Source organism: Thalassophryne amazonica, chromosome 9 (assembly GCF_902500255.1).
Source record: "Thalassophryne amazonica chromosome 9, fThaAma1.1, whole genome shotgun sequence".
Classification (NCBI taxonomy): domain Eukaryota; kingdom Metazoa; phylum Chordata; class Actinopteri; order Batrachoidiformes; family Batrachoididae; genus Thalassophryne; species Thalassophryne amazonica.
The window spans coordinates 105,847,730-105,874,481 of NC_047111.1; the positions used below are offsets into that span (position 1 = coordinate 105,847,730).

General features: G+C 39.7%; 1 protein-coding gene across 1 annotated transcript in view; it reads left to right on the plus strand.

Annotated features, from left to right (window-relative positions):
• Positions 1-9,819: 9,819 nt before the first annotated feature.
• The window catches only part of jam3b (junctional adhesion molecule 3b), a 121,014-nt gene continuing 104,081 nt past the window's right edge, over positions 9,820-26,752 (plus strand). The window contains exon 1 of the mRNA XM_034178911.1: positions 9,820-9,955. Within this exon, the coding sequence (XP_034034802.1) occupies positions 9,907-9,955 (49 nt within the window). The 5' untranslated portion in view covers positions 9,820-9,906. The remainder of the gene's footprint in view (positions 9,956-26,752) is intronic.

Here is a 26,752-nt window from a genome sequence, read left to right on the forward strand (position 1 = left end):
ACGGAAAATATGGTAATTATTCATGTCCCAGGAGGGTCATTTGGTGACTATACCCTAGCAGACCTTGAATACACAGATGACAGCCAACATGCTCAAACTACTTAGAGCTTCATGTATGTATGATGAAGCATGTATGATGAAGCCAGAAATCTTGGTCTTTACATCAACTGGTCTAAGAATAAACATAGGGCCACTTCACACATAGCACGAATAAGTAGGAATCAGGGCGAATCACAGCGAAACGGCCCAAATGAGCGAACTCTGGAAACATACAACGCTGGGAGGGACACACGGCCAGGCAGGCGTGAATCATCCCGATGTGACGGTTTTGTGCACAAAACCGTTGCAGTGGGAACATAGTGTGAGCAAGTGGAGTGTGTGGAACCACATTACGTCACTGATGTGGAGAGCAAATAAAATTAAAAACAAGCTGGAAGATGTGGAACTACATTGCGCACTGCTGTGGAGGAAAAAAAAACTACACAACATTAAAAAAAAAACACCGCAATGTCAAATATTTGATCCCACTTATCAAGCAGACAATACAAGTATGATCCCTACTGCCTCTGTACTGTATATGACCCATGGTCACAGATGTACAGTCATGAAATTACATCAATGAAGCAGTGTACTCTCATTTTGTCTTATTATGTCCAGCCGGGTATATAAATAATTACTACAATCACCGGACACTGATACATTAGGTATTGGTGTAAAATTTGTGAAAATCGCTGGGTTGATATAAATAATGAATAAAAGAGGACCCAATACAGAACCCTGCGGTTAAATAACCCTGGTTAAATAAAAAATACATGCCACTCGCAGGATTCGAACCTGCAATTTCCAAAAGCTCTGATTAACAGATGAAAACTTTACCACTGCACTACCATCACTGTCTTATAACAGGAGCATAGAATGCTTAAAATCAACAAGGAGATAAATGTAATTTTAAAAAAAGAGAAATTAGATGATGTAGACGATGAGGATATTTTTGTCGTCTTTAATTACAGTGAAAAAAACACCGTAATAACTGACAAAATGGCGTTCATTACGGTGTATTTTTGGAGATATGTGACTGAAAGTGGCGTATTTGTCGCACTGTTGGCTTGTAGTCCTGGGGCACACCACACACAGGACATGCATGCCCTGTCAGACAGACATGACATTCAGATCGTCTGCCACATGTCCACATTTTCTGATGGTCCATTTCACCTGGGACAGCCTGTCAATGTACGCGCCATGCACTTGCTCGCTGTAGCCCGTCGCAAAAGTGAAATATGTTTTTATGTATGTCCAAGTGAGGACAGCAAGCAGACACACGCGCGTCACAGTGGACAGTTGTAAGGCCATGTCTGTCAAAACATGGTATCTGTTCCCCAGCCATGACGTCCAAAACCAGAGATCTCAACAGCTGCTGCTGTTGGTGGCCACGCCCCCTGTCCATTCAGCACAAAGACCAATGTGTCACTCTTTTTCTTTGTTATGTGATCATTTTTGTTTAGTTATTTTGTTATGTCATTTTGTTTGTAGTTACTGTAGTACTTATTAATATACATGTCCTGACTAGGCTTGGGTATTGAGAACCGGTTCTTTTCAGGTATCGTTAAGAAATGATTCGAACCACCAATATCAATAGTCTTTTTGCTTAACGATTCCCTTATCTGTCGTTCAGTGTGGCCATTGTTTTTGAGGGTGTTTGTCGGGAAAATGATTATTTCTCTACATTGATAACAGACCCTGCATCGGCTCTGTAACCAACCGTTTCTGCAGCACGACTCCAATTTGAACCGTGAGCCAAAGAAGCAATGCTTCAATCCGCTGGCTCGTTGGTTCTTTGATTCAGTTTTCTTCAGAAGCGGAAAGTCCGCTTCTTAACCCCTCTTAAAGTCATTAAAATGTGTCAATTGTAAGTCAGTTTTGTGTGGATTAAAGTCACTAACTGGGACTCTTGTCTTGTTGCAGTCAAGAAACAAGAATCGTCCTCCGTTTCATTGGTACAGCTCCAAACACTGCACAGCTCTCTGCTGAGACAGAGTCTGGTCGGAATTAATAACTTCAAAAGGAATTGCCTCGTTAAATAAAATGATATCTCTTTCCAAACGCTGTAATACAGACAATAAACTATAATCCACTAAAATGTATTTCCTCCCAAAATGAGACATCCAGCATTCTTTATGAGTTACATCCTGACGTGCAGCAGAGCCGGCTGCAAGAGCTCAGCTCAGATGTATGGAAATACATTCATGCCAATAATGTCTGAAAAGAAATGCTTTTGACAAAAACTACAGATTTTGTTTATTTCTATTTATGTCCAATCAATCAATCAATTCAATTTTTTTTTATATAGCACCAAATCACAACAAACAGTTGCCCCAAGGCGCTTTATATTGTAAGGCAAGGCCATACAATAATTATGTAAAACCCCAACGGTCAAAACGACCCCCTGTGAGCAAGCACTTGGCTACAGTGGGAAGGAAAAACTCCCTTTTAACAGGAAGAAACCTCCAGCAGAACCAGGCTCAGGGAGGGGCAGTCTTCTGCTGGGACTGGTTGGGGCTGAGGGAGAGAACCAGGAAAAAGACATGCTGTGGAGGGGAGCAGAGATCGATCACTAATGATTAAATGCAGAGTGGTGCATACAGAGCAAAAAGAGAAAGAAACAGTGCATCATGGGAACCCCCCAGCAGTCTACGTCTATAGCAGCATAACTAAGGGATGGTTCAGGGTCACCTGATCCAGCCCTAACTATAAGCTTTAGCAAAAAGGAAAGTTTTAAGCCTAATCTTAAAAGTAGAGAGGGTGTCTGTCTCCCTGATCTGAATTGGGAGCTGGTTCCACAGGAGAGGAGCCTGAAAGCTGAAGGCTCTGCCTCCCATTCTACTCTTACAAACCCTAGGAACTACAAGTAAGCCTGCAGTCTGAGAGCGAAGCGCTCTATTGGGGTGATATGGTACTATGAGGTCCCTAAGATAAGATGGGACCTGATTATTCAAAACCTTATAAGTAAGAAGAAGAATTTAAATTCTATTCTAGAATTAACAGGAAGCCAATGAAGAGAGGCCAATATGGGTGAGATATGCTCTCTCCCTCTAGTCCCCGTTAGTACTCTAGCTGCAGCATTTTGAATTAACTGAAGGCTTTTTAGGGAACTTTTAGGACAACCTGATAATAATGAATTACAATAGTCCAGCCTAGAGGAAATAAATGCATGAATTAGTTTTTCAGCATCACTCTGAGACAAGACCTTTCTAATTTTAGAGATATTGCATAAATGCAAAAAAGCAGTCCTACATATTTGTTTAATATGATTCTCCCCCTTTCTATTTTGACAACACCACTGTAAAATTCTGGTCCACTTTCAAGTACCTTGGTTCAGCAGTCTCTAAAACAATGTCCAACAAGCACTGGCATCTGCAGACATGCAATCACTGTGGAGAACCAAATAAGCACATTTCCCAAGGGACAAAATTTCAAATTTACAGTGCTTCAGTGGTGTCAGGCCCCCTGTGTGAATCTGAGACCTGACTGCTAAATAACACCTTGGAGACCAGAACCGATGGCTTTGACAGCAGAACCATCAGGAGGATTATAGGCATCCAATGGTTCCATCCATACAATGGTTTTCTGTTTTGCTACTGCATTCTTTTAATTTTTTTTTCTTTTTTAATTTGTGCTCTGGACATACGTCTTTCATTCGGTTAAATAAGTTTATTTTTCTTTTTGTCTCCAGACCTTTAAAGTCTGCGTGTGGTTTACTCAAGTTTACATTTGCAATGAAAGGCTTGCACCTTACATTTCATTGTACTTTGTTACAATGAAAAATGAAGTATCTGACTCTGTATATATAAACAATGATGAGCTCAGACTGCTGACCCAACAGCCACCCGCCTCCACTTGCAGTATTGTAAAGAGTTGTATGAATACATCCTGTGCTCATCAAGCTAGCTAGAAACCTCCAAGAGGGCCCCTGGGAGCCGCCGGGTGGATATCATAGCCTGAAACATCAGGCTATGATATCATGTCGGACCCAACTCACCAGTCAGCACAGCATCGAGCAAGATGGACGGCACTGGTACACCTGGTTAACTCTATGCATCAAGTGTAAGAGGACTAAGTAAGGAAGTAAGTGTACATCTGTACTTGTTATGATGTGCATATATTGTGGGGTGTGCGTTTGTCAGAATATGTATGTATGATTGCTCATATTATCTACTGGTATATGCAGGGCTGACACAATTAGTCGACTAGTCACGATTATGTTGACTATCAAAATTGTTGGTGACTAATAATCAACATCATGATTTATTTTTTAATCTTTGTTTTTCGCTTAAATCTGCCGCTGTACCTTCCACTGCCTTTCTGTCCTTGACGCATATACGCAGTAGTGTCCTTCCCACTGTTGCCAAGTGCTTGCTCACAGGGGGTCATTTTGACCGTTGGGGTTTTTCCGTAATTATTGTATGGCCTTGCCTTACAATATAAAGCGCCTTGGGGCAACTGTTTGTTGTGATTTGGCGCTATATAAATAAAATTGATTTGATTTGATTAGTGGTAATCGGGTCAGCCGTGATGTCACCATAAAAGTTATGCCCAAACAATATCATGGCTGGCCAGCAACAGAGCTCAAACGTTTAGGAGCATTTTAACCAAATTAAAGAGAAAAACGTGTCATGCAAAATCTGCAAGGCAGAACTCACCTTCCACGGCAGTACAATGGCGATGCAGGAGCATCTGAGAAGGAAACACGTTGTGGCTGATTCAGATGCTGACAAAGAGGGATAGTTGTCTTGGTAAGTTAATTGGTTAGTAGGCGCAAACTTATACTCCAGTGCGAGTTATACTCTGGAAAATGTGGTATATATTATAAGGAGGGAGTAAGGATGCAGGAATGTTTTTTCATATGATTTTGTTTCTCTGAACCCTGGAATTGTACTTACAGTTTGTTTTTATTGTTGAGCTTTTAGTGAGTGCAGATGGAAATTAGGTAGTAGCTAGGACAATATATCTGCTCTCTTATGAGATTAATGTTTTTGTATGGTAGGTCAGGTCTGGGAGTCCATCTCCACCTTTGAAAAGTACCCTTCTATCTGTCGCAGCCAGGTGGGCATCCTCCTGGTCTTGTTACAGTTGCTAGGGTCACCAACACTGAATCCAACACAGAGAAGGGTGTCACATGGCCAAAAGGATGTAACTGATATTCCCCCACAATGCAAGTGATATGCCTCATTTGTATCTCTGTAACCGTTAAACGTCATTCCAGCAGTAACCAGCGGGATCACACATCACTCCTACCACTCGTCCTCCACCAACAGCAAACTGCCTGTATTTTTTCTTCATCTCTCTACTACTCTCCATTACTTTGAACTGTTTAACTTGTCGATCTTCATCACCTCTACTTGCAACCACACCATTACACTCATTGCCCTCCCTCTCATTCACACACATATACCCCTTCTTGATCCTTCTGGCTTTCATTCCCCTTCTTTCCAGAGCATGCCTCTCCAAGCTCACTTTAACCTACTCCCCACACTCACTACAGATCACAGTGTCATCCACATATATCATAGCGAATGCAAACTCTGATCTCATCTATCAAACTGTCTATTACAATTGCAAACAAGAAAGCATTCAGAGCCAATCCGTGATGCAACCGCTTCTCCACATTGGACCCATCCATCCTTCATGCCGCACACACACAGTACTTGCAGTCACATTAAAAGTCATCATGTAAAATGATCAATGGACCTCAAAATATAGAACCCAGCCAAAATTGATTTAAACAAAACATAATGAGTTTCATATTGAATTTGCCTTAACATCCTTAATAACATTTTCCAAGAGACTAAGTCTTTCACTTTTACATAATTCCCACTGGGTAATGTGTGAGCAGAATACATGAAAGCCTTTTGGTCTAATTTTATTAGGCTCCATAAGATGAACACAAAAAGATCCACTCTAACAGATATTTTAAGCAGGTTTTCCCACACATGAAGGCAACAGACCCAGAATGGCCTTTCCGACCAAGAGAACAAGAATTTAGCTGTTTGTAATATTTATCATCAGTAATAAACCTCACTATTTTACGCCATAGTGCACATTGTCAGAACCACAAATGCTAGGAGAGGTTATGTAAAAAAGATTTTAACAACATCCAGACGAGAACATCTCTCTTAAATCTCAAAGCAGACACAAACATGTCAGTAAAGTTATGAAAACAGAAACTAACATGCTGCTAAAGGAGAACTATATTTTGATTTTGTGTTTTTGATATACTGACTGCACTGAGCAGTAGTTGAAAACTGTAATTTTGTATCATTTATAATAATTTATTTTCACTCACTCACCCATCTTCAACCGCTGTTCAGGGTTCGGGTCGCGTGGGCAACAGCTCCAGCAGGGGACCCCAGACTTCCCTTTCAATAATCATTAATAATTATTTTCAATAATCAACATTTTAGCATGTCATCATAGCAGAAATAATTGCTGGAAAATCATGTTACCATCAACGCTATGAATTAATATAAAAGCTGCATTAGCAAAATATTTACCCATGCTCTCGTTGCAGTAAAGTTCCAATGAGTTCCAACTAGCTTTCAGATTGCCATGAATTTAATAATGGTTTGATGCTTCTTTTTCCCCTTGTAACAGTGGGATAGATTTGTGTAGTATGACTGACACAAGCTGCACTTACAAAATCCTTCACTCGCCCAGTAATAAAACAGCTGAAGTACATAAGCAGAAAAGAGCGCTCATGAGTTCCACGTTACAGACCACCATTGTGGTGGTGCTTACAGTCTGTGAACAGTCAATCCCTGGCAGCAACTTTCACTCCAATTCACTTGACAGCAAAGCACAGCAAAAACTGCAGTGTCAAAATCTCAAACATTTCAGAGCTGACTTTAACTCTTAAAGTGTTAGTTTAATACTTTCATAATTAACTCTTGTATAGTATTGAAATTGATCTTATCAGTGGACTCAAATGTCTACAAGTGTAGTTTGATGCTCTGATGTCTTGACTGATGTTTTAACTGTCCATGAGCTGAGAAGAAATGAAGAGTTCTTCTTACGCATGTGTGAATTTTGACTGGACAGTGTTGTTGCCTCACAGCCAAAAGATTGTAGGTTCACATCCAATTTGAGGCCGTTGCCTGTGGTATTTTCATGATAATGCTACAACAATTACAGTTTTAAATCTAAACAGTGTTAAAGTACTTTCTAGCATTGAAAATTACACTGTTTGGACTTAAAATATGAACTCTGGCATAATGCTGAATGAAAATTTATTGGGTTGTGTTTATTTAAGTCTGAAAACACACACACACACACACACACACACACACACACACACACACACACACACACACACACACACACACACACACACACACACACACACACACACACAATTGAAAGCCTTTGCGTGTACGATCAATGAAAGGCCTGTTATGTTATGTTTATATTCACCCCAGCCCACTTGTGTAGATAAGAACTCAAAAGCCAATAATGCTTTAATTTTTAATCTTTCCAGCTGAAAAGGGCATATAACAAGAACAAACTGATTAAAATCTAGTGAATTTTCATGCATCATATCAAGCAAAAAAGCAACTTTGTTTTACTTATGAATTATCCCATAGGTGTGTGCCACCTGCTGAAAAATAACCCGCCTCAAGGCACTTCACACAAGTAAGGTCAAACCTTACCAACCCCCAGAGCAAGCACACAGGCGACAGTGGTAGGAAAAACTCCCTGATGATTTGAGGAAGAAACCTCTAGCAGACCAGACTCAAAGGGGTGACCCTCAGCTTGGGCCAATGCTACCGACAGAAATTACAAAACAATTCACAAAATGAATATACAGGAAATGTTGCCAGTGCACAGGACAGGAGGGTTTCAGGAAGAGATACCACACCCATCTCTGGATGGAAAAAGCATAGTAATGTACTATGCCAACATGCTAGTCATACGAAATGGAAAATAACTGTGTCTTAAGTCTGGACTTGAAAGTCTCTACAAATTCTGACTGTTTTATTGACGTAGGGAGATCATTCCACAGAACAGGGGCACAGTAAGAGAAAGCTCTGTGACCCACAGACCTTTTATTCACTCTAGGGACACAAAGTAGTCCTGCACCCTGAGAACGCAGACCCTGGGCCGGTATGTAGGGTATAATTAGGTCAGCTAAGTTGGGAGGTGCCAGTCCGAGAACAATTTTATAGGCTAGTAGCAGAACCTTAAAATCTGATCTTACAGGGACAGGAAGCCAGTGAAGGGATGGGTATAATGTGATCAAACTTCTGCTTTATGTCAAAAGTCTGGCAGCAGTATTTTGAACCAACTGGAGAGCCCTAATGCTGGACTGCGGTAAACCAGAAAATAGAACACTGCAGTAGTCCAATCTAGAAGAGACAAACACATGAATCAGGGTCTCAGCATCAGCCATAGACAGGATGGGATGAATCTTTGCTATATTTCGCAGGTGGAAGAAAGCAGTCCTCGTAATATTTCTAATCTAGAGGTCAAAGGACAACGTAGGATCAAAAATTACCCCAAGTTTCCTTACTTTGTCAGTGTGATGTATGACACATGAACCTAGGCTAAGTGTTAACTGGTCAAACTGATGCCGATGTCTCACTGCACCAAGAACCATCATTTCAGTCTTATCAGAGTTTAAAAGTAGGAAGTTGCTAGATATCCAGCTTCTCACTGATGCAAGGCAATGTTCTTAGGATTTTATGTGGGTGAGATTGCCAGCAGTTATCGGCATGTATTACTGAGTATCATCAGCATAACAGTGAAAGATAATCCCACAGCAATGCAAAAAACAGAACAGACTGAAACAGAATGTGACTTTTTAACCTCTTAAAATTTGTCAAGGTTAGCCATCTTTGAACTTGTCCAAGTTCTGTGTCCCAAGAATGTTCCCTGTGAATTTGAAGACTGTGGCAGCAATCGGACTGGACTTATGCTGACCAGACAGACGGACAGACGCAAAGCCTTTGCAATACCCAATGGCCATATCTGATGGCCTCCGGTAATGAGACATTCATATCTACGTGGGAGAGGGCCCTCTCATGGAGGCCACCATGTTGCTGCACCATGCAAGTTACGGTAGCCTAAAATCAACATATTTATTCATCTTTGTCATTTTGCAGTGTGGCTGGATAAACTGAAGAATGGAATCTGTGGTTGCTCCTCTATACACTGTCTACTGGTTGTTAGTGCAGACTAACAAATTGCAGAACCCTCATTTTTGTAAAATGGAGGACCATACCTATTGTTTATCACAGGAGAAAGCAAGCAGGGCAACATGAATCCCCATCACTCAAGAAGTGAAAACGTGAAGGGAAACATTGTGACCAGCGGACTGCACAATGCAATCTGCCATCTCACCACTAGATGACACTAAATCCTACACACTGCAGATTTAACAGCACATCAGTCTCCATGAGCACTTTTCCTAAATTGTATCTGGCACATGAAGGTTTTGTTTTACTGTCTCTTTATTATGTAATCCTGTTACATGTAATCCGTTACTCCCTTGTATAGACTTTTATTAACTGTGATAATGCCCCTCGGCATTCATTGCTCTCATGCCTTTGAATATGAAAACTGATGGTTTAAATAAAATTGTTTCACAATCTACAGCACCAGAGGCGGCTGCTTTTTTTAAACTGCTGGCTATCTACAGTATAAAGTCCTCCCACATTGTGTCAACTATAAATTGTTGTCTGCTTGAGTGATGCTTTCGGTAGCCATGGAAACCGAATATAATACCCTCCGCCTCTCTCCCCCCTCCCCTCTCTTCTCGTCTCCCTCTCTCTCTCTCGCCCCATCCACTCCAAAGCTGTACGGGCGACTTTTGCGCATGTACGGCCAGTCAAAGCGAGCATTGCATCGACTCACAAGATGGCGAAAACACGTCTGGTTTGCCTCCTGACTCTGCTCTCAACTCACTGTAAGTAGAAAAATATCACTGCTCTTTCACCTCTTTCTCCTCGGGGAACGTGGGCTTCAGATGCTGTTCACTTCTCCGAGTGTTTGGTCGAGATTTTTTTTTTAAACACTAGAAGTGGATTCTGCTACACAAGTATCTGGATTCGGAATCCAACTCGGTCCAACTCAAACCAGACTGACAGCGAGTCCGGTTCTTCCCACGCGCGCGTGAAGCGATGGGAACTAACTAACGGAGCGCAGTTTTTCAGGTTTAATTAGCGGCGCTGTCGCTTCTTTTCTTTTTAACCCCAGTTTGCCAAAAGTTTCAGTGTCTCAAGTTTGCGAGTGATTTTTCATTTGCAAATTACATATGTACCAAATCTTGTTTGGTTAACTATTTAGCGTGTAGAATCGCAAAAGATGTTGAAAGTAGTGATGCGAGGTAACGGTTTTAGTGCGGCCGGATAACAACAGTGTGTCCGCGGAAGGAGTCAGTTTTTCTTTACTACCTTTTTTACAGATCACAAAAGCGCCGGGTTGCTAAACAAAATAATGTGAAAAAAAATCTTAATTCTACTTCTTTTAAACAAACTCCGTGTATTTATGTCATTGGAATCGATACAAAAGCATCTGTATCCTCGAAGCAGATCTCTTGAATATTAGTGTGCCACCCGAAACACTCTTAAGTCATATTTACACACTGTATTTCTTTTTTCTCCTTTTTTAAAGAATGGTACAAAGTTTAATCTTTAATTTTATACAGCTGCATAAATAGCTTTACTGTGAGTACTATGTTGTAAGCCACTTGTTGCTTTGCCATTCGTGAATAATCGAGACATCTGCTGTCATACTTCACTACTTTCTCATTGATAAATATTTAAATTTATTATGATAATATATTTCCCAGCGACTTTCGGTCACTGTCAAACATCTGGTAGTAGTGCTGCACAAAGCTGGATCCTATCTGCTCCCACAAAGGCTTTTCCATTATCCTAAAAATCAACTTGCGAAGACACTCTAAAGAAGGCCAAGGCCGGCTGCAAGACACACAGCAGGAACACCTGACCGCAAACCCGAGATGGCACCCAATTTGAAATACGTGTATCTACCTGGGGGCAGATTCATACAAATCATCTCTAGTTGGCTGTAGAATATCTTCTTTGTCTTGATATAAGGTACTTCCCCACCAGAGGGGCTTTTTGCAGTCCTTAGAACTGTTGGAAGTACCCCTTTTTGGGGGAGTTTGACTACATGGAATTGGCGATGATCAAAGTTTGTAGAACTCTGATATGGAAGGCTTTTTTTTTTTAGCTCCAACACAGTAGGACCGTTAGTGACGTAAGTGTATGTTGAGTGATCAAACACATAAGCCAGTGTAGCACCGGTACGTTTTTTTAACCCAGTGTTAGCCATGTAAACATTTAGGGCCCGTGTTCCATGTAGCAATTTTTTTTTTCCTGAGTGCCATTGTTTTTATTCTAAATGAGATCATAGCACACAAGGGAGACTGGAGAATAAGTGTTGTAACCAGTGCCTTTTTTTATAGTACTCCGCTGTTTTTTTCTGCTGCTATTCTTCAAGTTGAAAATCTTGGAACTGTTCAGAAAAATGCTGGTATCTTAACTGCAGCTCCTTTCAGAGAACTGATTTTTTAAATTATTATTTTTATTTTTTTTATTGGAGCAGATTGGACAGACTCTAAATGTTGCTAGTGAACGTTATGCTTTTGTCACTGTATGTGTTGCAAGCTTGTTGTTGCCTGTTTATTCTTGTCAGAGAACTAAACTGCTTTTTATGAAAATGCTGGAATGAAGTACACCAGTACCAGCTCACACCAGTACATTAGAAAGCTGATCATGGTATAAATTAAAGAAATACAGAGTCAAATTGAATTCATATCCCATGATAATACATCACAAGTGTTCTTACCTAGATCGTGGTGGTCCCTAGAATTGAGATGGTAGCATTGTTTAGACAAAAAGCACCTTTTATTGCACTGTGGCAAATTTAACACTGTAGGGCCATATGATGATGCTAATATTGACAAGCAGTAGAACAATTAGGACATTTAATTTTGTTGTTTTCTTCCCACTTCAGGATTTTTCCCATCTTTACACCTCTTTGTATTGAACCCATGATTGTAATATCTCTATGGTTATACCATTCCTATGGCTGATACAGATATTGCAACTTGTTGCAGCATCACATTATTTTTAGAGGACAAGCATAAAGCTTGCTTTCAATGTGTTTGGTCACATACACAGTACACAGTTACAGCTGCATAAAGGTTTATTCCTTAAGTGTGTTTTTTAATTGCAAAAAAAGCAGATTTTGCACACATTGTCATGCATTTTCTACTATTGTCATGAATGTGATATGTTGCAGTAGTTTTCATGGATGTGCATTGCAGTTCAAATTTTGTGAATTTTGCACAGACTCATGCTGACCTTTGACCTAATACTGTAGGGCAATGACTCAAAATAAATAAGAACTGAATAGCATGCATCAGAATTTCCGTAATGGTGTAACCGAAAATTAGCTGTTATTAAGACCACAGTACAAATATAGCAACTGTGGCAAGTTTTTAGATGTCACTAGTAGATTTGTTGAAACAGTTTAAAAGTCTGAAGACAGAATGGCTAAAATGGTTAAAAAGTGCTCAAAGGGGGATGGTTCAACTCAGTGGAGTTTGGATTTGGCACCAAGTGCAAAACAAGGGAGCAGCCGAAGGGACTTACTTTACCAAGATAGGCTCACTCACCCCATTTACACAGAACATTTCTGTAAATGGGGCCAGAGTTGCTTGTGTTTTTAGGTACCTTCTTGTTTTTACACCTCAGTAATCCTGTTGCTATGGTTAATTATGCAGAGGTTTAACCAAAATACAGAAAAATCTGTCTACCTTTTCCTTCCTGTAAGATGTATGTATTTATTGGTCATGATTAGCCTCATTATTTTATTGCAACACCCTAACTGCAACTATGACCAAATAATCTGTTCATTACATCTGAATGCTGATGATTATCCAAAGGTGGTATCCTCAAATGGAGGTGGAATTAGATCCTACTATGTGATGCTTTTGCTTGATGAAAGAGTTAAGAATGACTATTATCAGATAATCATTTCAGCAGTAACTTGTAAAGTATTCATAAAGTAAACACAGCTTCTTCCCTAAGTACAACAATATGGTGTATGGTGTTTTGCTTTCCTGGTTCTAGTGTGTCCTTTGCTGAAATGCTGAAATCCTCTCTTAGTTTATGGAAATATTTTTAAATGTTTGTTTTTGATGTGATCATGGATGGCAGAGTGCAAGTTTGCCGTAGGTATTGATTCACGAAATGTATTGAGTATAACAGATATTTACATTGAACACTTCACTTGAAAAATGTTTTGCCTAGAAGGCGTGTGCAAACTGTGTACTCTCACTTTTCATCACTGCATAAATTAATTTAGTGTCATAATTTTGCAAGAACAACTTTGAATGAAATGTTTTGCTTGTTTCTCCCCCTCCATTTCCCCTTGGACATAGATTAAATAAGGTTTGAGATGACAGACGTACAGATCAAAAGGAATTAAGACATGAGAACCTCCTGTGATCTTTCATGTGTGTGGATTGGCTTGTTCTCTTTGCTTTAATTAGAAGTAGCTGAGGCGCTTGTTCGGAATCTGTTGCTGTACTCTCAACACTGTCTCTTGACACACCTAAGGGCTTTGTGATGCTTTTTACTTTTATGTGTCATGTTTCAAAGTCACTCATTTTCAGGGTGAGCCCTCAGCAAATCTATGACATGACACAGTATCAGTAACATTGATATTGCTGATGAGGGGAATCAAGGAATGGTGGAGGCACAATGAGCTGCTGAAGATCTTTGAATTTCTTTTGTCTTACCTGTGCAGGATTCAGCCAAGTGGCCAACAGGCTCACTGCCAGCATGAGCACGGTTGTATCAAATGGGACAAATGTAGGTAGACAGCTGCTGTCTGGAATTGGTGTTATGAAGTATAGATCAATCCCAATAGGCACTGACATCTAACAGGTAATGACTGCAATTAAGTGTTTGTTGTAGCTTGAAGAAGAAAGAAGTAAAAAAAAAAAAAAAAAAGCATTTTTATGTATTTTATTATTTACTTTGAAGCACCAAAACTACTTTATCTCATATCAACATGTTTAGCAATGGTTTCTTGTTATTTACATCTAGCCGTCGAATTCAAAACCTACTTATGTTGTGTTTAAAGCAACTGAAAAACACTATCATTGGTGTAGTGATGTTTAGTACTTACAAGTGTCTTTAATGTCATGATTAACACAGATTATTTTAAGAAAGGTCATATCTGGTTGAAAACATGTATGGCTGAAACATGTATGATGCCATTCAAAACAGTTTAAATCTATATAATCCCTGTTATATTTACATTAAAGCCACAGGTGTGCCTGGGTTGTCACCAGTCTGAACACTGTATGATGGATGTGGCAGCACCACAGTATGCACCTGAATCTGACCTGAAAGCCAATTTAAGACCTTGTATTGTTGGTATAGTGTGATTTAAAACCAATTTAAAAGTAATATACAGTAGGTTATATCATTTTAAATGGTTTTATATGGCAATATAACACATTTGAAGTCATGTAATAGGTCTTTATTCTCATTGTAGAACAATTTCATTTTATAACATTTCTGTTATATCTTGGCCAGGATTCCTTTGGAAAAGAGGTTCTTAATCTCAATGGGATTTTCCTGGTTAAATAAAGATTAAATAAATAATAAATAAGTAAAAGCCAGATTAGAGCAAGTCATAAAATATGCGATTGCTTAGAGCCATTTAAAACCTACTGACAATAAGGTAATATCCCATTTAAACTAGTTAAAAAACACTTGAGGTAGATTTAAGTAATTTTATCTCAAAACTGGCAAGGATAAAACACTTTTCTGAATGTGCAAGAAGTTCAAATTTAGCATTTATCAAAAGAAAATGCCAAAATAATCTACAAATCATGTCAGCACTGTTTGTTTACCTTGCCACTATGTTACAGTGGTACAAAGTGGGTAATTTCTGATTATGAGACAAGCCAATTATTCAATTCCTACCATCTTTTGGTAGCATTATCTTAATGGACACACAGCCCCGGCCATGCCTAGCCATGTCTGAAGTCAGTGCGACTGAACCCAGTACGACCGAACATAGCTACAAATATCACAGCGGCCATCTGATGACCGAGCAGAAGATGGAGACCATTGTTATTTTAAGGACACATGCTTACTGGTCACTTTCCAATCTGATCAATGGGAATGCATTGACGTTTTCCATTGTTGGCTTCACCTGAACCAATTCACTTAAATTATTCCAAAGAAAGTGCTCTACACTTTAAGAGGACATCCACCAGACTCTTCCTGCCAAGAGCACAGCCAAGATATGTGGAAGCTTGGATGATGCTCAAAGTAGATTAGGACTGAGCTAATATAAACTTTGAGATCACTGCTTTGACTCTTAAAAGAAACACCTGCAGACTTCTGTACACTTCAGACTGATATTTTTGAAATAAAGGAACTCAAAGGCAAAATATTTGATAAAATTAGAACTCTGAAAACGTGATCTACCACAATTTATTGTGAAACAAATAAAAAGGAAAATTCTGACTTGATTAAGTGGCTTTCACTTGTGTGATTTCCTGTCCTGGACGTGTATTCATGAGTTGACATTATCTATATTTTCACCCATGGCTGTCAGCCTAATCCAATTTAAGCTGTCTCGTTGTCTGAATAGATAAGATACGGGATAAAGCTGTCCACTAGCTTGTTGTTTTCTGATAAGTCACTGCATCATAGACCTTGGAACATCTTCTACTCTGCAGTAACTGGGGTGACACTTCCTTGTACATGCTTAAAACATTTTTCTCAATTAGTGCCAAATGTCAGCGGTTTCCTCATTGTTTGGCATGTGTGGCATGGGCCGTTGGCCTGGAAGGAGTTGCTACACCCCAAGATAACTGCTGATAGCACCTCCCCAAGGAGATGCATGTTGTCAGATGTCTCCCCACCCACCCAGAGCTTGTGAGCAAATGTTTGGAGTGCTGTTTGAATGGCATGCATGGCTTCATAGCCCAGTCACATACAGTATGACATTTTACAGCAGACCCAGTAAATGCCAGAGGAAAATGTGGGAAAGAGACAACAATAAAAACACCCGTTGATGCCCAACAAAATTTCACAGCATATTCGCTCCAGAACTACCTGCACAACATGTGCCGGCATGATTTGATTTGTTACTCAGTGAAAACTAATTGTCTAGTGTGTTGATGATGGGATAGTCCGTGGATATATTTAAAAGGGGGGAAAACTGTGGTTTTAGTTTCTGAAATATGAATAATTTTACTGAAGGCATGAAAAGATTTGCCAAAATAAGTCCAACCTATTAACTGAATAATAAAACTATTAACTGAATAATTTTATTTCTAATCCAATTACATTTTTTTTCTGCAAATCTGATTGATTAATTGTGTGAGATTTCAGGCCATAAAATATCGCGTGGATGGTGGCAAAATATTAAAACCTTTTCACATTTGATGTGTTACTCCGCCCCCTGACCGCGTTGCTGCGCAGGTGTCACTAATGGCGCTGTCAGCTGAGAGCGACAGAAAACTAGTGCATGGACGACGATGCCGAAATGCATGGATTTAATGGCTTTAACTGGATTGAGTGATGGATTTACTGTGGATTTAACTCAATGCAGCTGACGAGATAGAGAAATGTGTGGGTCTGCTCACAGAATTTGGCAGGAAGTTTGGCAGTTTGCAGTTTGGCAGGAAGACACTGTTGCTACGGTAATCTTTGACGAGCCGACCACACCCTTTCACAACAATTCACCGACCAAATTACTTACAGAAAAATAAACTGTGCAAACGATAGAACTGGATTAGAATGGGAATAACCCTGCTAATGCGTTGCCAGTAAAACTCAATTTGCGATCGTAATCTAGCATATATATATATATATATATATATACACATGAGGTATGTTAGAAAAGTTCCAGGACTGGTGTCACAAAATTTTTTTTTTTTCCAAATGCAAACTACAAGTTATCCCCTTCAAAGTAATCCCCCTGGAGTCTGATGTACTTTCCCATCCTTCTCTGCCATGCTTGCATGCACTCCTGGAAGGATTCTTCCGGGATTCTCTGTCGTCACAGCCTTTTTGATGTCGTGCACATCTTCAAAACGGGTTCCCTTGATGACCCCCTTGAGCTTGGGGAAGAGGAAAAAAATCACATGGAGCCAGGTCGGGCGAGTAGGGAGGTTGCTCCAGCACAGTGATGTTCTTCTGGGCCAGGAATTCTCGGGTACTTAGGGCAGAGTGGGCAGGTGCGTTGTCATGGTGAAGCACCCACGAGTTGTCTTGCCACAACTCTTGCCTCTTCCAGCGCACTGAACGAAGCAAACGTTGCAGTATCTCTTTGTAGACATGCTGGTTGATTGTCTGACCCTGTGGCAAGAACTCGCAGTGGACGATGCCCCTCACATCGAAGAATGCGATCAACATGACATTGACTTTGGACTTCAAATATCTTCCTTTCTTCGGCCTTGGTGAATTCGGGCTCTTCCACTGAAGGGTCTGGCGTTTGGTCTCTGGGTCGTACTCGAAGATCCATGACTCTTCACTTATGATGACTGTTTCTCGTTTGTTTTGTTGTGCATTTTTGATTTTTGAGACATATTGCTTTAAGTTTTCTGTCTTGATGCTTTGATGTCTTCCTTGGTCTACCAGTATGTTTGCCTTTAACAACCTTCCCATGTTGTTTGTATTTGGTCCAGAGTTTAGACACAGCTGACTGTGAACAACCAATATCTTTTGCAACATTGCATGATGATTTACCCTCTTTTAAGAGTTTGATAATCCTCTCCTTTGTTTCAATTGACATCTCTTGTGTTGGAGCCATGATTCATGTCAGTCCACTTGGTGCAACAGCTCTCCAAGGTGTGATCACTCCTTTTTAGGTCCAGACTAACGAGCAGATCTGATCTGATGCAGGTGTTAGTTTTGGGGATGAAAATTTACAGGGTGATTCCATAATTTATGCCTCAGAATTGAGTGAGTCCATATTTTTTTCTCTCTGCTTGGTCTAAAAAAGTAACCATTACTGACTGCCACAATTTTTTTTTCTTGATTTCTTATAGTGTTTCTTAAAGCCAGAAAGTTGCCATTTGAAATGACTTTAGTTTTGTGTCATGTCTGTGATCTGCTTTTTTTCTACAAAATTAAACAACTGAATGAACATCCTCCTAGGCCGGTGATTCCATAATTTTTGCCAGGGGTTGTAGAAGCAGCTCTCCTCTGTTTTGTAGAGGGTAGAACTACACATCTGCTATGAAACATTTAACAGGTAGGTGCTCAACTGATTTTAAATTTTATAATTGTTTGTAGCTGTTCAGCTTTATTCACCACATTATCGGTCTAAAAATTATCGGACAAAAATTTATCGCAAGATAATTAGTCCGATAATGGTTTTTAAAGTTATCTAAAAAGATAATCAGATAATGAAAACATTATCTTTGGTAATTATCAGTTATTAGATTATCGGAACTGTGCCCACCACTGTATAAAATCAACAGAATAATCAGTCGTAAAAATAATTGGTAGTAGCATCCATAATCAAAGGCAAAGGCATACATGCTTTATTGTGATTAACTATTTTACATATGTTTTAATTACATTGTTAAATCTATAAGAAGGTACAGCAATTCTGTAGAGATCATAAAATAATGTAATTCATAACCACGTGGTGACATTCTGTGCATCTTTTTATTTGAGCTGAGGTTATTGTCTAACAAAATTAACTGTTTTGAGGAGCAGTGAATCATTTAAGTTCTTTATCAAGGTAAAAGGTGCCAAGATTTGACTGGTTACAGCTTTTCAAATATGAATAGTTACTCTTTTTCTTTGTGTTTTATCAGTGTAAAATTGTACATCTTTGAATTTTGGATTACTGGACAGGGGAAAAAAAAAAAAAAATATATATATATATATATATATATATATATATATATATATATATATATATATATATATATATATATATATATATGAATTACATTAGCTTTTTAAAAACTATATAGATAAAATGTTAAAAATGCCAGTGGTATAAAATAATACAGAACTAGTTTCAGTGGTAGAGAGATTCACTTTTCAGTGATATAAAACAAAATTACGTGATATGTAAAATCCGAGCAGTTAGTGGTGGATATTGACGCAGCAACAGTTGATCCATACAGTCAAAGTGGCACATGACCCTCCCTGTGGAATGACCCGAAACAGCTGAGTAGGAGTGGGTGGAGCTGTTTTCATCAGCATCACAGGCGTGACCAGAAATATCTGTGTCCCTCCCAAACCTGAGTGCGTGTGTGTTAGCAAATGCAGCATTCCAAATAGAAACCACATGGAAGCAAAAAGTCTTCCCATCCTTTGTGCACAGAATAACAATCATAACCACCTGTTTTCCTAAGAGATAAAAGGAATGCTGTTGACGAGTTTGCTGAGGTCAGAGCAGAAAGTTGAGCTGTGAAAAAAGCTCAGCATTCTTTCTTGGTGAAGATGTTCAGAAAACAAGCCGGGTGTGCCGACACACCTTCCGAGGGAAAGTCATCTTAACTTGGCACCAAGAAGAATTCAGCACCCTGTGCTGCTTTGTCATTTTTATTTATTTATTTATATTTTGCTCCCGGTAAGTTGTAACCTGTAACAGATGCTGAGGTTGAGGCAAACGTGCTCACGTTGCAGAAATGGCACTGGCATGTGCATGCTTCAAATGTCAATGCAGCGAATGGAGCTGAAGTGAGTCCTCTCCACACTCAAGTAAATGGAGTCATAAAATTCCTTGACACAAATTTTCTGTCTTGAAGATGACTTTCCTTTGTGAAACTATTACACATTGTAGCAGTGAGTGAGTGGGTCAAGTAAGGGAGCACTAATAACATTTTGGCAGCAAAATTTTGGCAAGAATTTCCTTTAATTTCAATAAGGGCTACATATTTGCATGAGTATAACTTGTGCATATTTGAGTTTGATTTCAAACATTGGTGATCTTAACATAGACCCCAGACCTCAAGCTGTCTTGACATTGCTGACCTTTGTCAACAGTGTCTACAAAGGAGGCGGATATCATTGTACAGTAGCTGGCTGTATCATATTACTGATGTATACAATCCTGCTCTATAGAAATATAAATGGACATTGATCGATACTGTTTGCAGTCTAAAGTCAGACAAAAGTGGATAGTAAAAACATGTCCCCTCAGCCTAAATGCTACCTTATTACCTGGGTAGCGACTGACATACATAGCCATTCTGTTTTTACAACAACAGCTCACATGACAGCGCAGTTTCACACCTATGTAGTCACAATTTGACACAAACGGTTTATTTTGACCGAATGTCAACATGTGACAAGTTGGGTAGCCCCGTTGCATCACTATGTGACGCATGTGGAAAGGCTAACCATAACCACAAACAAAACATAGATGAATGCTTCCTGATGACACAGAAGTGAAGCAAATGGTTCTGTGCATTGGCAGAGAGAAATGATGCTGCTGTAAAAAAAAAACAAAAAAAAAAACTGTGTCTTGTGACAGAAAGGGGCAATGACCAGTTGTAAAAATGTGACGAGTTGAATGTGAGAATTGTGAATTCAACCCTGTCAGTACAGCAGGTAACCGATTTGGGTTGTCGTTCCCGAGCGTGATGCAGCTTTACGACAGTTTTTCGCCGGTGAAGCTACATTTTGTCATGACCATCAGCCAAAAATACACGTTCAAAAACATGTTTGTTCAAATGATTGCCAAATAAACTATAATTATGTGGCTAATCTTAGCAACTGAATATGCTAGCAGTTAGCGTAAACAGGTTGCTGTGTTAGCTACAGGTGGTGATGATGTGCCTTGACAGTTTGAACAGCATATAGCTAATGGAACGCAATTGATTTTAGGATGGGCTGCCAAAACATGGATTTTCCTCCACGCATAGTGTGACAGGTTTTTATTAACATTTTGTTACTTTTAGAGCAGTTATTTTTAATTCTTGTTTGTTTCTTTGACCAGATTTCAGGGAAATCACGTCCAACTTTCTCATTTTATAGAGAACACAAGCCAAAATGAACCCAGTCAATTTTGTGCACCTCTGTTTCAGATCAGAATCCTTCATTTGGAAATAATGAGAGCAGAGAAAGATCACATGACAGAAGTCCCTACCAAGCAAAAACAACACTATGATCTGATAATATTATAACTGCCATAGCCTTGTCCATGTTTTGTTTGGTCAGATGAATCATCCGGATTTCAGACAAGAGAATGATACTTAAAAAGAGAGAGATGATTGCTGTTCAAATTAGGAAAATGTGCCTTTTCCTTAGTGTCATGCTAAAGTGGTTGTTTGCTTTACAAGACATTATTGTTCAATGTTTATGCTCATCTAGATGAACGGGATAATCTCCAACATGCTGCTGTTGTGGACATCTGAACTCAGGGCAGCATGGAGAGGTTTCCGGTTTGATTATCTTTATCAGTGATCACACAGTCCCTGAACGGAGGAAGGGCGGGAGCAACAGTTTTTCTGCTTGTGTGTTCTGTGGATACCGATGGAGTCCACCAACAGGTCATAAGTGACCATCGATCAGCTATCGGGATGCTGTCTGTTTACTAATTGTGATTTCATTAATGTCATGGTAGAGCTAATGAACTGCGTGTGGCTGAGCTTTTGTGGCTTTGGATGGAGAAGCTCGAGGCCGCGCTCCCGCTGAGAGTCACAACCAGATAATCGCTCTGGATTCATCTTTTGTTTGCCAGGCTATAACAAAAGGGCAATTACTGTCTAAAAATAAACAAAAGTCATCTGATAACCTCAGGTGTTTGATCACATTTCACTTCAGTCCATATTACAAGCCTTGAAAAGCATGAATGAAATAATTCTTATGTCATCACCAAATACTGGCTCAGCCTGATGATGGCACGTCACTTATCCATTTAGATTAAGAAATAAAACAGCACTCTGAGTACACAACTCCATCAAGGCATATCAACAAGCCAAGTCTTAGAGGATGCAGGGGTGCAGTGCGTTGTCACTTCCACCACACCAGAGAGCACGTCCTGGATGGCAACCACCCAGGCAGACAGCTGATCCATCCCCACATCTTGCACTATCCAAGTTATTGACCACTGGGGTCCTCAACATTAGGCCTTAAATTTCACAAATTGGAATTGTGAACGCAAGCATTTCGAAAAAACTCAAATATCAATAAAGGGTTTTTAAGCTTGCATAAGGAAGTTTTCAGGCAATTCAAAAGTCCATCCATCCATCCATCCCTCCATCCAATGGGTCACGTTGGGGCTGGAGCCTATCCCAGTAGTCATAGGGCATGAGGCAGGGTACACCCTGGGCAGGACACCAACCTATTGCAGGGGCGATTCCAAAGTCTTAGCACTTCAAAAAACAGTAATGAAAAAAGTATTTTCATTACCATTTTTCAAAGTAAGACTTATGGCGTACAGAAAGTGTCACATAACATTATAAAATACATAAAGCAGAATGGATGAACAGCGGAAGAGACAGAGAGCTTGTTAAACAATATAAAAGATGACATAACTGCAACACTGGATTTAAAAAAGTACAAAATAGCATTATTAAGTTGGACGTAGCATTCTGTCACCATAGCTCTTGGATTTGCAGTTCTCGCAAGACCCTCACTAGAATGACAGTTATTGTGAGAATACAGAACCCAACAGTCACATTCCATCAGTTATTGGAAATGCTGTCATTTTGCTGTTCTGCTTTGTTGACATTTTGAAAGTATTGCTAAATGTTTGCATACATCTATAATGGAAACTAAGTGAGGCATCTATGTGCTAGAACATGTGCAGAGGAACACGCCACATGGCCAAAATGTTTTACCTGACATTTACTCACAATACACCTGATAATCCTCATCTGGGTCTGCTTATGTAACCACTTGTTTATCACAAAATCATTCCAGCGGTACCCAAGGAGCTTCATGCAAAGAGACTGGCATCACCTAACGCCTCTGTCCAGCAACCTCATGATTCTATAGGTTTTTCCCAGGCATCTCTCCATTTTAAAGACTGGGGACCTAGAGACATAAATATTACAAGACATCAAGGCCCATAATATAGTACTATCTTGAAACATCTTAAATTTTACATGTCTGATCATTTTTAATCTGCTTAAAAATGTAATGGCATAAATACCAAATTAGGTCAGACTTTTTTTTTTTTACCAAGTTTCATATAATTCTGTTCAACCGTAAAACAATTCTTGTCACATCATTAATTAAATTATTAAAAAATGTCGCTTTTTCTGACCGTTTATGTAGATGCAGAAGAAACTGCATGACAATACATTATAAAAAAACAGAATCTCCAACTTCACCCTTTTTTTTTTGTAGTTCCAAATATAAATTGAATGATTTTGCACCAGGTCCTGATCCCTGTTTTCACAAAGTGTCATGGAAAACAGTTCATTAGTTTATACACAATCCTGATAACAATGATGAGATGTGCATGACATTACTTATACACAGAGAATATAATAATGGCAGGAGGCACACCCAGCTAAAACCTGGTATCAAGATAAAATATTAAAATGAACTTTAAAGCTATGCGGGGTTGGGAGGATAAAATAAGGATGGTGTCTCAATAAAAGCTTGGCTGCACAATTCTGAACGGATTCAAGATGAGACAGGTTTTAAAGTTTTTAAGAATCATCAGTTTTATGAGAGATATTGAGAAGAAATGTATCACACAGATGTCACTGGATTAAAAAAAAGACAACTGTAGAAGACCTTTCTTTTCAGGTGCAAACATGAATGCACAGTCTGTTTGGTCTTTTTATGGGAACTGAGTTCTGGAAATACTCCAGTTTTTTTCCCCACCTGGATCATGCTACAATCCCAAAGAAATAGTATTCAGTTTATCTGTCGAGGCTTCTCAGTGAAAATCAAAACATATGGGAAGAGATCTGTGGTGAACAAAACACAACTTTATATCTGCGTTACCTTAGATACGAGACTCCAGATGTCAAACCTGCCAGAACTATCAAAACATAACCTGCATCCTTCGGGGGCTGCAATGACACTTGTGTTTGTTTTACCAATTCTGAGTGTGAGTCAGGAGTACTTGCTGATTGTTTAGGATAAATCCTGCCCTTTTTTTCCTGGAACTATCAGGAGGAGGTTTTCATGTGAATTACTGGCAAAATAGCTTCAAAATGTCGTAGCACAAAAATGACGGATGGGAGCTGTTCAGTGGGAGGAAGCTGGATCTCGATCTTATCATCAAGAAAAATACTTATTTTATGCTGACATTTTTAAAAAACAGATTTACTGAATGTAACTTTAAAAAAATGACCAGATCTCAAAGTACTCAGCTAATTAAAAGGAAGAGAAATCATTTTCTCACCATTTAGAAATCAAGCATATTTTTAATCCTAATTTATTAAAGAGGGTTTAGATAGCACCACACTTCACAGCACAGTCTGCAGAACAGGATTTTATAGGGCTTAGGCTAAGACGGCACAGAAATCTTGATACTCATCCAACCAAGTTATTAATAATGATTAAATCTTTTTGTGCAGATACAAGAAAGTTTAATTAGGTTAATGTACTGGATTCTTTCTGAAAAATATTTTGATTGGTCCTATAACTTATTTGCTTTGTATGTTCAGTGACATGCTCAGTAATCTGTAACAGTGAGGCAAATACTTTGCCCTAATAATACTTAACACCATCTCTTATTGCAATTTAGATTTCAAAAACATGTAGTGAACTGCAAATAATGACTGCTCCAGTTTATTGTTCTACTGACAGTAAATTTATTTATTTTTCTAAAAATCCTTTTTCACTTTACTTGCTGTACTTTTGCCCTCTCGTTAGCAGTTCAAAACACAAACATGTTTAATTGATAATAAATAAGAACACATAAAAGCAGCAAACCTTCATATTTATGGAGCTGTGAATACTCAAGGTTTGACATTTTTATCTATTATTGTACAAGAGACCCATATGGCAGATATTACAATCACACATGTGTTTCCATATGCCCGTCTGTTCATCTGTCTCTCTGTCTGTCTTTCTGAGCTTAATCCACACAACCCCTTAGTTGATTTACTTCATAATTGGGATGATAGTATAAGAAACTCTAGCCAGATATCTGTCACAGCAACCCTTAGGGCCCCTTCATAGCACGACATTGGGCCAAAGAAGCAGAAACTGGAAGAAAATCCACGACCAAAAAACAAAATTGTGAACAGCGAAACATTCCACCTGCTGTTGGGAGGGACACATGGTTGGACTGGCGTGCACGATACAGCAGAGACACATTCGTACACAGTACATAGTGCGAGCAGATGCAATGTGTGGCACCACATCATGCCGCTGCTTTGGAGAAAAAAAACACACACACCATTAAAAAACACCACAATTTCTAATATTTAATCCCTCTTATCAAGCGGACAATACAAGTATGATCCTTCTGTTCCTCTGTCAATGACCCATGGTCATAGATGTACGAGGTCTATGAGAAAAGTATCCGACCTTATTATTTTTTTAAAAAACCGTATGGATTTGAATCACATGTGATTGCGTCAGACAATCTTGAACCCTTGTGCACATGCGTGAGTTTTTTCATGCCTGTCGGTTGCGTCATTCGCCTGTGAGCAGGCTTTGAGTGAGGTGTGGTCCACCCCTCTCATCTATTTTTTATTGCGAATAAATGTCTGAACGATTTGGAGCTTTGCTGCATCAATTTTTTTTCCAGAAACTGTGAGAGACCTCCAGGTGGACACCGTTCGAAAAATTAATATGGCTTTCAGGGACGATTTTATGGGGATTACCCATATTAAGGAGCGTTACTGCCGCTTTAAGGACTGCCCACAACTCCTGAGAGCGCAGTGCGCTCCCAGCCCCCATCGACAGGCTGACACCCCGCTGGAACAACCAGATCATTTCCAACGTGAAGGCTTTGTTGATCCGGGACCTTGTCTGACTTTCACAAAAAGGCAGAAGATGTGGACATCAGCACTTTTTCCGGCACATTCCACCGTTACAGGAGTTTTTTTCATGGAAAGAAAAGCGGAGGGATGCGCCACGGAGCCGTTCATTACGCGGGACAAAACCACCTCGGTGTTGGTCTCACAGGACAGCTTTCAGGTGAATCTCAGAGGGATTCTGGTTGCTTTCCAGTCGTCTGAATATCCGATTGTGATTGTGCATGAGCTGGACATGCAGTAACATGTCCTGTGAGGCTTCATCATGGCGTTTCTTTGCGCCAAGCGGCTGCACCGTGACGCGCGTTGGAGCCGCTTCTCTTTCCATGACAAAAACTTCTGTAACAGTGAAATGTGCCGTTCATTTTTAAACTGGACACTGTCTTGATCCGGTATGTCATCTGACTAGCACATGAATTGTGAAAAGACGTGGACATCAGCACTTTTTCGGCACATTAAGACAGACGTGCGGAGGAGTTCCGCGTGTCACGGTGCAGCCGCTCGGCGCAAAGAACTGCCGTGATGAAGCCTCACAGGACATGTTCTGGCATGTCCAGCTCATGCACAATCACAATCGGATATTCACACGACTGGAAAGCAACCGGAATCCGTCTGAAATTCACCTGAAAGATGTCCTGTGAGACCAACACCGAGGTGGTTTTGTCCCGCGTAATGAACGGCTCCGTGGCGCGTCCCTCTGCTTTTCTTTCCATGAAAAAACTCCTGTAACGGTGGAATGTGCCGGAAAAAGTGCTGATGTCCACATCTTCTGCCTTTTTG